This window comes from Eriocheir sinensis, unplaced genomic scaffold (assembly GCF_024679095.1).
Source record: "Eriocheir sinensis breed Jianghai 21 unplaced genomic scaffold, ASM2467909v1 Scaffold4, whole genome shotgun sequence".
Taxonomy (NCBI): Eukaryota; Metazoa; Arthropoda; class Malacostraca; order Decapoda; family Varunidae; genus Eriocheir; species Eriocheir sinensis.
Genome location: NW_026111720.1, coordinates 1,457,559 through 1,469,660, shown reverse-complemented (window position 1 = coordinate 1,469,660; position 12,102 = coordinate 1,457,559). Strand labels below are relative to the sequence as shown.

General features: G+C 47.8%; 2 protein-coding genes across 2 annotated transcripts in view; both read left to right on the top strand.

Annotated features, from left to right (window-relative positions):
* LOC126992107 (zinc finger BED domain-containing protein 4-like) overlaps window positions 1–6,496 on the top strand; it is a 6,954-nt gene extending 458 nt beyond the window's left edge. Inside the window, exons 1-3 of the mRNA XM_050850778.1 lie at window positions 1–590; window positions 779–1,906; window positions 6,412–6,496. The exon at window positions 1–590 is cut by the window's left edge and continues 458 nt beyond it. Coding sequence (XP_050706735.1) covers window positions 798–1,906; window positions 6,412–6,496 — 1,194 coding nt within the window. The 5' untranslated portion in view covers window positions 1–590; window positions 779–797. The remainder of the gene's footprint in view (window positions 591–778; window positions 1,907–6,411) is intronic.
* Window positions 6,497–7,872: 1,376 nt separating this feature from the next.
* Window positions 7,873–8,699, top strand: LOC126992106 (uncharacterized). Its single transcript, XM_050850777.1, has 2 exons — window positions 7,873–8,331; window positions 8,694–8,699. The coding sequence occupies exons 1-2, from the start codon at window positions 7,873–7,875 to the stop codon at window positions 8,697–8,699; spliced, it is 465 nt and encodes a 154-aa protein (XP_050706734.1).
* Window positions 8,700–12,102: the final 3,403 nt, after the last annotated feature.

Here is a 12,102-nt window from a genome sequence, read left to right as displayed (position 1 = left end):
GCTCCTCCTTAGTCCCACCCACTTCCAATGTCTTTAGCCATACATATGCCTAGCAATGTGTTTTGGTGTGTCACCCTTTGACCCTTAACCATTCATTAATTAGTAAATATGCATCGTTTCGCCCTCTTCCCTCCCCAACACAAACAAAAACGAAGCCCACCATAGCGTTCACTGAGGTGTCTACTATCTGTTGAACATAAAAATAAAGACATATGACCATAGAAAACGGGTGAAAACATGAGTTAATTGAGTGCGTAGTGGGAGCGCGCGCGACAAGTTTCAGCTTGTCCACTGGGTGGGGCGAGGGGGTTAATCCCACCCACATTCAATATCTGCAGCCATACATATGCCTAACAATGTGTTTGGGTGTGTCACCCTTTGACCCTTAACCATTCACTGTCTATAATTATTTGTTTATGGGCATGTCCTTTCTCTTTTCGTACCTCCTCCTGTCTCTCCTTGGCCCTTGCCCTACATATAGGCATGAGGCACTGGGCAGATTATTCTCAAAGCAAGCAAGAAGCAAGCCAAAGCAAGAACTCCAAGAAGCAATCCACAATAGCTACTCCACTTCTCTCCAGCACCAAGAGGTTCGTATTCGTAACAGTATTTTCTAATCATTAATATTATAAAGTGTATAATTTATAAAGATTGAATCATCATTTTCTTTTACCTAAGATAAAGTCGAGAATAATATTTCATCTGTTTAGTAAATCAAATTATCAAATAGCTTGAATAAGTAGTGTGCTCTTGATAATTTTTTTTTCTTTTGTTACAGTGCCTTCTGATGTACTGCGATGGATGCCAAACGGAAGAGAAAAAGTCCAGCATGGACATACATGGATCAAACATCACCCACCATTGTCACATGTCTCATATGTAAAAACTCCTTCTCCTATTCGGGAAGCACGTCGGGAATGATGAGACATATACGAACAAAGCATCCCATAGAATACTCTGAACTAAGCATAGAGAGACCTGATTCACCACCACAGCCTGGACCAGCACAACTTGGTGAGCCTGGACCATCACAGCCTGGTGAGCCTGGACCATCACAGCCTGGTGAGCCTGGACCATCGCAACGTGGTGAGCCTGGATCATCACAACCTGGTGAGGCTGGATCATCCACGGCCACATTTGCGGCACCACGGAGGTTAGTCCAACGCCAACAAACTCTTGCAAATGTCATCACCAGAAGGCAAGCATACCCAGCGGAATCAGCAAAGAAAAAACACCTTGATTCTCACCTACTTAAAATGATAGCTATTGATATGCAACCTATATCATTGGTTGAAAATGAAGGATTCAAGGAATTTGTAAAGGTGCTCGATCCGCGCTATATTCTTCCTAGTAGGAGGGAGCTCATGAGGACACATTTTCCTTCTCTCTACGAAAATCAAGTACAGCAAGTGCGAAGTGAATTGGAGGGGGCCAGTTTTGTCACTCTCACTTCTGATCTTTGGACCTCAAGGCAGACTAAATCATTTCTAAGTGTGACTTGCCATTTCATATCACCAGAATGGGAGCTGAAGTCAAGGTTACTGGCAACAAAGAGACTAATGGTAGACCACACATCACAAAACATTGCAGATGCACTGATAGAGATATGTGAGGAATGGAACGTGATGGAAAAAGTATATTGCATAGTAACAGATAATGCTGCCAATATGATAAAAGCAGTGAAAGACATCATAAAAACAGGACACATTGGATGCTTTGCTCACACACTGAATCTTGTTGTTCAAAACGCAATAAAGAACACAGGGGAAGTGAAGGAGGTGCAGGACAAAATCAAAGCCATTGTCTCATTCTTTCACCATAGTGTGAAAGCTTCTGATAAGTTAGGTGCATTGCAAGTACAACAGGGAACAGAGAAAAAGAAAATAATAATAGATGTGGAAACGAGGTGGAACTCCACATTCTATATGTTGGAAAGATTTCAGGAGCAACATCAAGCTGTTACCACAGCCCTGTGTGTGCTTGGGAGAGGTAGCATGTGCTTATCAAGTGAGGAGTTGAAAACTGTAAAAAAATCCATCTCTGTGCTACATCCTTTTGAATTAGTAACTAAAGAACTTTCATCAGAAAAAATAACCTGCTTATCAAAAGTTATACCAATGATCAAAGCCCTGCGAAGCTGTATGTCTTCTAGGAATGACACAGAAAGAAGTGAATTATACACAACATTTGCTTTGGGAAAGGAGCTAAAAACACTATTAGACAGAAAGTTTGGATCACTGGAGAGCAATTTCCTTCTTGGAGCAGCGACATTGCTGGATCCAAGATTTAAAAAACTGCCCTTTGCTGACCAAGGAAACCTGGCAAGCATACAAGACCGCCTCCTCAGCTATATGCGTAGAAGTGAAACGCAGAGGGAGTCAACATCACAAGCTGTTCCTTCACAAGTCACACAGACATCCACAGAGGGGAAGTTGGACTTGTGGAGAGAACATGATGACACGGTAAAATCACGTCTGCAGGCAGCACCACCAAGTGTTGGAGGACATGTGGACATGAGGCGGTACTTAGAGGAGCCAATTATTCCCCGCGACCAAGATCCTTTGTGCTGGTGGAAAGAGCACGCACCTCTCCTCCATCTCTTGCAGGGTCAAGTGAAAAAGTTTCTGTGTATCCCAGCTACATCTGTGCCTTCTGAAAGGGTATTTTCAAGAGCAGGTGAGCTCATATCTGAAAGACGTAGCCGCTTAAGTGATGACAATGTCAATATGCTCCTTTTTCTAAATAAAAATATGAAGTAAATACCTACAACATGTAAATATGTGAAATATGTAAATATATAAAATATGTAAATAAATACCAAAAAAATGTACATATCGATGATTTTTTTATACCCTCAGTGTGTATGTGTGTGTGTGTGTGTGTGTGTGTGTGTGTGTGTGTGTGTGTGTGTGTGTGTAACTGATAATTATATGATGTACAAACAATACATATGGGCAATGAAATAAATACTCATGATAATATAAACAAAATAATTGTGGTCAATGGTCAATACCCATTGATAACTGACTCAGTGACGCCACTCAGTTTCCGGCCGCATGGCTCGCGCCCCGCGCTTGACTCTCATCCCAAGACGGAGCTTGTCCCGGGAAAACCGGTAAGGTGTCAGTACCGTTAACTCTCAGCAGTCTCGGTACGCTCGGTCGTCATGGACTCGGGAGTCGGTACTGCCGCGAGCCTCGCGGCCCATTCAGTACCGGCAATTTACCGGTATCGCGGTACCGGCGGGCGGCAGCGCGTGCCACTGGTCCCGGAAAAACCGGTAAGGTGTCAGTACCGTTAACTGTCTCGGTACGCGCGCGGCCCATTCAGTACCGGCAATTTACCGGTATCGCGGTACCGGCGGGCGGCAGCGCGTGCCACTGGTCCGCTGCCTCATTCCGCCGGCCGAGCCGCCAGCCTGCCACAAGCGTCGTCTGTACCGCTGCCCGCTGGTGCGTTGTAGTGTCACTAGTGTGCATACCACTCAATTCATATCATTATGAATGAATTTTTCATGTTAGTTTGCTATCATTTAGGTATTTCCCATCAGTTTTAAAAGGCAACCCACAATATATTATGAAGACGGCCGTGTGTTTTATATTTATATATATATATATATATATATATATATATATATATATATATATATATATATATATATATATATATATATATGTATATATATATATATATATATATATATGTGTGTGTGTGTGTGTGTGTGTGTACCGGTACAGTACCGGTAATACCGGTAACGGTGTCTTTTGTACCGGTACGTACCGGTACTGAAATTAGCGGTACTTGCCCACCACTAACTGCAACGCTCGAGTCTCCCGCCTTGCACCACGTCGCACCCCACCCCCCACCCCACCCAACCCGGGGCCCGCGCTCACTGAGCACACCAGACATTGCCTCCTTACTGCACACAAGCCACCTCACCTAAACACTTTTTCTATGATACTTACACCCGGATCCGCGTGGTCGACACGTCCGTTGGTGTAGGTTTCATAGAAAAGTTCACCATGTCTCAAAACCGAGGCAAGAAAAAGAAGCAGGAGGTGGAGGAGGAAGAAAAGACGGCAACTCCCACCACACACTCCACTTCACCTGCAACAGCTGATCAGTCACATTCCTCACAACCCACGGACCTTCTGACCCTTGTGAAATGGATGGAGGAGACAAGGCTCAGGGACGAATCACGGAGACGACAAGAGGAGGAAGAGAGAAGACGGGAGGACAACGCAAGATTTGAACAACTTATAACCTTGCTGGCACCTCACAAGCAGTCCCCAACCCCGTCCTCGTTCCCCGGCGACACGGACGCCGCGGCAGCCGCGACCTCCCAGCCTCCCGCCCAGCCACATCTTCCACCACACAAACCTGCCGCTCAAACTCCACCGCCTCTCAAGCCCGATGCAACTTACCAGATCTTCCGGGAGTGGCGACGTCGTTGGCAGGATTATGCAACGATGGTGGATTTGTCTAGCCTACCGCAGGACAAACAACTTATCCAGTTACGTATGTGCCTGACCCTTGAAACACTAAGAGTACTTGAGCACACCCTGCAGATACCTCCTTCCACAGACAAGCCTGTTCACGAGGTATTGGATGCTCTGGAGTCACACATCAAGGGCCTGCGGAACGAGGCATTACGTAGGAGAGAGTTGCTCAGCTGCAGGCAGTTGGAAGGGGAGTCATTTGCTGATTTTTACGTCAGGCTGCGACGCATCGCCGAGGAAGTTGACATATGTCCTGGCAAGTCATCCAAGTGCGAGGAAACCCAACTCAAGATGGTGATCGTGATGGGCATTCGGGATGAAGAGCTAGTTCAACGACTCATATCCCTGGACGACTCATGCTCTCTTCAGGAAGTCGTTAATACATGCCGCTCCTACGAGGCCGCCAGGTGCGCGACCACTGCTATTCGCGCCCCAGCAGAACAGGTGCGAGCCATATCACATCATCAGAAGAACAAGAAGCAGAAGAGTAGTAAGCAGTCTCCTCAGCACACGACAGCACCGAAGACAGTTGACACGTGCAAGAGCTGCGCAAGACAGCACGGTGCAGGACAGTGCCCAGCCGCTCAAAGCACCTGTCACTGCTGCGGTCGTCAGGGTCACTTTGCACGCACAGTCAAGTGTCCTGCTAACAACGCGCAGTGCCGCCTCTGTTCTCGGGTTGGACACTACGACTCCTGTTGCAAATCAGCGCAGGAGCATCACCAGAAGCCTAAACGAGGCGCTCCAAGTACTGACGGAGCTACCCCTGCCTCAAGCAAGCAGAACGACACGAAGCAGTACAGTTGTCGTCGTATGGGATCTCCTTCCTGCTCCAACTCCAAGACGCCCCAGCACATCAGTGTCCTCCTCACGTACGGGGACGTGTCTTCACACCTGCAGATGATGCCTGACACAGGTGCTGACGTCTCAGTAATCGGCCCACAACACTTAAAGAGTCTAGGTATTCCACGGAGTCACCTACATCCTCCACCACAGACAACGACGTTGACGGCGGATGGTTCTGAAATGGCTCCTGCTCTCGGCACGTTCACGGCCACCCTTACCTTAGGCAAGCGGTCTTGCTCTGCCAGGATTCGAGTACATGAGGGCATCCAGACTCCACTCCTGTCTTATGACCATTGCCAGGAGTTGGCCATCATCTCCAAAGACTTTCCAAAGCCAATTTTGGAAGTCAAGCACGTCAACAGATGTACAGAGCTCCCTGACTTCAGCACCACGTCACCTTCAGAAGCCAAGGCCTTCTTCCTGAAGGAGTTCCAGGATGTTTTGGTGGACAAGGCAGCTCTGGGATCCACACCACTGAAGACTATGGTGGGTCTGCTCATGAGGATTCATCTTAAGGAAGCCGCAGTACCATTCGCCATCCACACTCCTCGTCAGATCCCCCTGGCCTTTAAGGACCAAGTCAAGGAAGAACTCGACTCCATGGTGGCCCAAGGGATCATCAAGCCTGCCGGTGATGAACCTTCGGACTGGTGCCATCCGCTCGTCGCCGTTGCCAAGGCCAATGGAGGAGTACGTATCACCACTGACCTATCCAAACTTAACAAGCAAGTGTCCCGCCCAGCCCACCCGTCACCTACACCCTTTGCTGCCATTCGTAGCGTGGATCCCAAAGCTCGCTACTTCACGACGGTGGACGCTCTCTGCGGCTTCTGGCAGATCGAGTTAGCTGAGGAGGACCAGCACTTGACTACCTTCATAACACCCTACGGCCGGTTCCAGTACTGCAGGGGACCGATGGGCTTCGCGGCAACAGGCGACGCCTTTGCCTTCGCGGTGACATGGCTCTTCAAGGTGTCAAGAATTGTGTCAAAGTGGTTGATGACGTTCTACTGTATGATGCAGACTACAGTACACACCTCCACCGCATTCACCAAGTACTCACCAGGTGCCGCGAGTTTGGGATCACACTCAACAAGGACAAGTTCGTGGTCGCCGCACCTGAGGTGAACTTCTGCGGCTTCAAGCTCTGAGGCTGGCATTGCGGCAGACCAGGAGAAAGTCATTGCGATCAGGGACTTTCCCACCCCGGCTAACTTAACAGACCTCAGGTCGTTCATAGGTCTTGTCAATCAGTTAGCTGAGTTCACCCCTGCCATCTCCTCTGCTGCACAACCTCTACGTCCTCTGCTGAGCCCCAAGAGACAGTTTCTGTGGACAGCGGATCATGACGAAGCCTTCCGCCGAGTCAAGACAGCGCTCTCCAGTCCACCAGTTCTCGCATCGTTTGATCCGGCCCTACCTACCATCCTACAGACAGATGCTTCACGCCTGTATGGAGTGGGGTTCGCATTACTTCAGAACCACGGCAGCGGTCATCTACGACTTGTCCAGTGTGGCTCTCGGTTCCTTACCGATGCTGAAACCCGTTACGCCACCATCGAGCTGGAAATGCTCGCCGCTGTCTGGGCGATGGCCAAGTGCAGGTTTTACTTGGTGGGACTACAAAACTTCACTCTGATGACCGATCACCGTCCCCTGATACCCATACTGAATAACTACTCACTGGATGCCGTGGAAAACCCTCGCCTCCAGCGTCTTAAGGAGAAGATATCGCCTTACCTCTTTACGGCAGTATGGCGTGCAGGCAAGACACTTTGCATTCCTGATGCTTTGTCTCGTGCCCCAGTCAGCCACCCTACGCCTGAAGACGAGGTACTGTGCACTGAAGCGGCAGTCTCCCTTAGGACCGTAGTAACCGTGAGGGCCGTCACAGCGACAGAGGAAGACGATGACAAGACCCTCGAGGAAATCCGTGCAGCAGCAAGAGCTGACCCTGCATATGTTCGTCTGCTCAACTGTGTGACTTCAGGGTTTCCTGCAAACCGCTATGACCTTCACAACTCCTTGCTCCCATATTGGAAAATACGGGACGAACTCTACGCCGACGGTGATCTCGTCCTCTATGGCGTGAGAGTTGTGGTTCCTGCCGCCCTACGTCGTCGTACCCTGACCCGCTTACATGACAGTCGCTGAGGCAACTAAGCGACGGGCGAGTCAAACTGTCTTCTGGCCGGGAATCAACTCTGACATAGCAAATACAGTTCAAGCCTGTGAGCAGTGCCAGATTCTCCAGCCTAGCCAGCAGAAGGATCCTCTGCTGAATGACGACAACCCTACTAGACCCTTTGAATCTGTGTCGGCCGACTTTTTTGTCGTAGCAGGGAAGTCCTTCTTGGTCGTCGTCGACAGACTCTCAGGTTGGCCCGTTGTCGTCCCTTGTCATGGTGATACCACATCTGCCACTACCATCCGGATCTTCTGCCGCTACTTCCGAGAGGTTGGTGTTCCCCTTCGCCTGCGCACCGACGGAGGACCCCAGTTTACCAGCAAAGAGTTCCGGCACTTCATGGACCGATGGGGAGTCCGGCATGTAGTCACCTCCCCGCACTACCCACAGTCTAATGGTCATGCCGAGGCAACAGTGAAGACCGTCAAACATCTCATAATGAAAGTAGCGCCCTCCGGCAATATTGACTGTGAAGAGTTCGACCGAGGTTTATTGGAACTTCGCAACACTCCCAACTTCACTGGACGCTCACCGGCCCAGATCCTCTTCGGACGTCCACTAAGATCTTGTGTCCCTGCCCACCCGCACTCCTTCTCCGAGGACTGGCAGGCCAAGGCTGAAGACTGCGACCGCCGTGCAGCTGCCCGTGCCAAGGATTCTACAGCTCGGTACGACCAGCATGCCCACCCTCTTCCTAGGCTGAAGATTGTCCAGCACGTCAGGATCCAGGACCCGACATCCCACCGCTGGGACAAGGTCGGGGTCATTATGGGCATCGGCAGGTTGAGGACCTATGAAGTGCGTCTCCCTAGTGGCCGGGTGTATTGGCGGAATCGTCGCTTCCTTCGCCCTGTGCAGTATCCCAGTGAAGAGTCCCTTCCCCAGCGTGAGTCCGACGGTGATGACCCGCCTGCTGAGCCCCGTCGATCTGCAAGACTCCAGCGCGAGCAGTCCGCTCGAGATTGAAACTACGAGCGTGAAGGGGGGAGGGAGATGTATGATGGGAATGTGTATATCCATAGATGTATACATACTGTAAGATAGGATACGCAGCGACGTCTGGCAACTCAGCCAGAGTCTGCCCATCTCAGTTGGCGCCCGGCTATCCTCACTGACGGAGAGGAGCCGTGTCTCTGTATTCCCTGTACCGTATTTTGTAGCAATAAGGACCTACTACTATACCTGGATCTTTCACTCATCCCTGATGTACTCCTGAAAGACTACGGAACTACACAACACAGATACCACGAAAACAATGACTATGAAAGTGGATCGAGGTAATGGTAACGGCTGCTACCTGGTTGGTAGGGCCTTTGGTTAGGGTGCGTACCAGATGACTGTGAAAGCGGCCCTTAGTCCTTATAAAATTATCACTTTTTTATAGCTGTTAGCTGCTACTATCCTGTAAATTACTGGCATAAGTAGTATGTTGTGAAGTCCTGTAGTTCAGCGTTAACTGTCTGGAGCCATTCTTTCACCACCTTTTCCAGTAGGGATGCACCCATGTATCGGTATCGGTTGTATCAGCACATTTTAAGAGTATCGGTATCGGCTGATTTTCTGCCGATACTACCGATACTTGAAAGAGTTTTGTTCGTCGCATGTCACTTGTTGCAAATAATTTTGTTGAACAGAAATTGGATTTTCTAAATTTTTGAAAAAAATATTAGAAAAGTGAAATTATGTAGTATCATGATACTTAATAGTTTGGAATTTTCCGTTATTTAATTTTCATCACTTTAAACGATAAGATTGATATTACTTGGAATACAAGTGTATAATACTTAGTATACAGTATAGCCTTTGGTACCATGGACGCATACAATACAGGTTTAGTAGCTTTGGCGCGGGATTGGCAGCCCCTCCACTCGCCTCATCAGCCTTGCCAGTCATACAATAATTATCGTACAAATATGGAAATCCGACTATTTGTATGATGTACAGTCGACGATAGAGAGTAGTGTCACGGTTTTCAGAATGTTTAGCCTGGTGGCGGTATCTGGCAACTATACCACGGTGGCGCATTCACTGGCGATGTTAATGACGCTTATCAGTGTGTACAGTATGTGTGTGACCGTAAAATTATAATATTGTATAATATTATATTATATTATAACATAATGTAGTTAGAAATATACCAGATTACATGAATTCAATTTAGAAATGCGATAATGAATGTCTTCTACATGATGATGATGACGACGAGGTAAAACATCACGAACAGTCTGAAACACTTTTTCTTATCAAACTTTGAAAATACCGTGTGCAATGCTGTCCTTCACAGTGGCAGGCAGTGACTAATGCTCCTTACCATCAAACAACAAATAGGCTTGAGGGTCTGTTTAACTCGCAGCCTTAATTCCCGTCACTATAAAGCCTCAAAGACAATTCAGATCATCAAAAATCTAAAATCATTTATCCGTGAAGATTACGTAGTATCTAAGTATAAATACGTGTGTGTGTGTGTGTGTGTGTGTGTGTGTGTGTTGAGTGCGAGCGCGGAAAAGCCTGCGGTCGACGACGCCATCATGTGAACGTTTATAGCCTATTATTACGTATACATTTTGTAATAAAGAACAAGATCTCGGCTGTCAGGGATTAATTTTTTTAATTTAAAAGGCATAACAATCTCCCTTAATAACAGCAGTATATTTTTAAATGTATCATAGTTTGATAAACAACTCAGAATTGCTCTTGACTAAATTTGACCGAAACTAAAAGCTCGTGTCAAAATGTAGCAACAGAGCCTAAAGAAAAAATACTTATTAAGCGTTAGCGACGGGCACTTTTGATAAATATCTATCTTAAAATTATGTAGAGTGCACCTGTGACCGCCGATCACCACAACAGTACGATTTCGATAGGATGTAATAATTTTCATGTCGCGTGGAGGGGTTGCCAGATGTCGCTTTCTGAACGAAACTTACTGGACAGTGTGACACTACTCTCTATAGCCGACTGTACAATAACGCCTGTACGATCATACGATAATCCCGGAATTTGTACAATAATTCAATGGAGATGTAAAATAATTTTGTTATTCAATTTTAAAAAAATTATCTCTTGGCTGCTGAGCATGTAGTGTATGGGTGACGCAGATGCTGGTCTGATACACATACCATTCACATTCTGCTCCGTCTTCTGAGTTAGCCTCTCTACGTATCTGTCAACCTGTCAGAATTTAGCCAGCGCCCTTTGGCTGCGTTCAGTGAACGGATTGATTTTAACACTGACCAAACGTGCTTTTTGGAAGTTATATCGTAACTATAGACATTACAGTACAGTACCCTCTCAAGTTTCGCGCTATCCGAGTTTCGCGATCCACGAGTTTCGCAGTTAGTCCTAAATTCTTACCATCCCGAGTTTCGCGCATTATCACCCTGAGTTTCGCGCTGCTTTGACATGTCACGCACGCTACCTTTAAAGGTAGTATCACACTGGACGTTTTCCTCCAAACATTGTGGCTGTGGCAAGAGAGAGAGAGAGAGAGAGAGAGAATGGGTTGTTTTGAAGCCGCAGTTGAAGGCGGCTGCCTTATGATTGGCTGACAGTACTGAAAACATGCTTGTGATTCGCTGGGAGTCCGATGACGACGCTCACCTTATCAGCGGCTTCACTGCCTTGAGGCGGTGTCACAATGGCCGTTTCCGTCCAACCGTTGGGGCTTCGGGCTACGCCTGTACACCCAACCGGAAGCGAGTTCACGGTTATTCGTAAGCTGGTATCACACTGGGCTTTTTTCTTCCCACCGAGTTGGCGCCAGCTTGGGCAACCGGCAACTCCAACTTTTCCAGGTGTGCGTCACACATGGCCAAGGTCGGTTGCCCGTATCCACATCCACAACGTAAACAAAGCACTTGCCCTGTAGCCTATCAACTTGGTGTCGTCTGCTAAAGTAAGGGCTGTCGGGCGTTGTCTGCTAGGGCAAGGGCTGTCGCGGCTTGTGCTGCCATTACCCGAGTTATGGACTTGTTGCTGCAGTTAAAATACAGTTGTGGGTGTGGCATGCCTTTGTTTCCTCCATGCCAGTTATCTTTGTCACCACTGCACGTGCGTGGCTAACCCACCCATCTTGACTCAACCACATAAACACATGGATCGAATAACCACACACACACACACACACACACATGCACACACACCAGACTCATTAGGAACCTTTGCAGATGTTCTGACAAACAGAAACGACTTCACCATTTCTTGAGTGTGTTAGAATGTAGTTGGTGAGTGGCTCACATGAACCAAACCTAGCTCTTGGCAAGAAGAGAGCAGTCGTCTTTAACACTGCTCTCTTCTTGTCATTGGGTATGTTTGGTATGTATGAACCACTCACCAAATAGGTTCTAACACACTCTAGAAAATGGCAAAGCCATTTTTGTTTGTGAGAAACATCTGCTATGGTTCATGATGAGTCTGGTGTGTGTGTGTGTGTGTGTGTGTGTGTGTGTGTGTGTGTGTTGTTACTCAATCCACGTGTTTATGTGGTCAGAGTCTAGATGGGTGGGTTGGCCGCTCACGCGCAGTAGTGACAATAAGAACTGGCAGGGAAGAACCACAGACACGCCACCC

Excerpts from the sequence above, each read along its gene's own strand:
- LOC126992106 (XM_050850777.1), top strand. The coding sequence starts at position 7,873 with ATGGACCGATGGGGAGTCCGGCATGTAGTCACCTCCCCGCACTACCCA.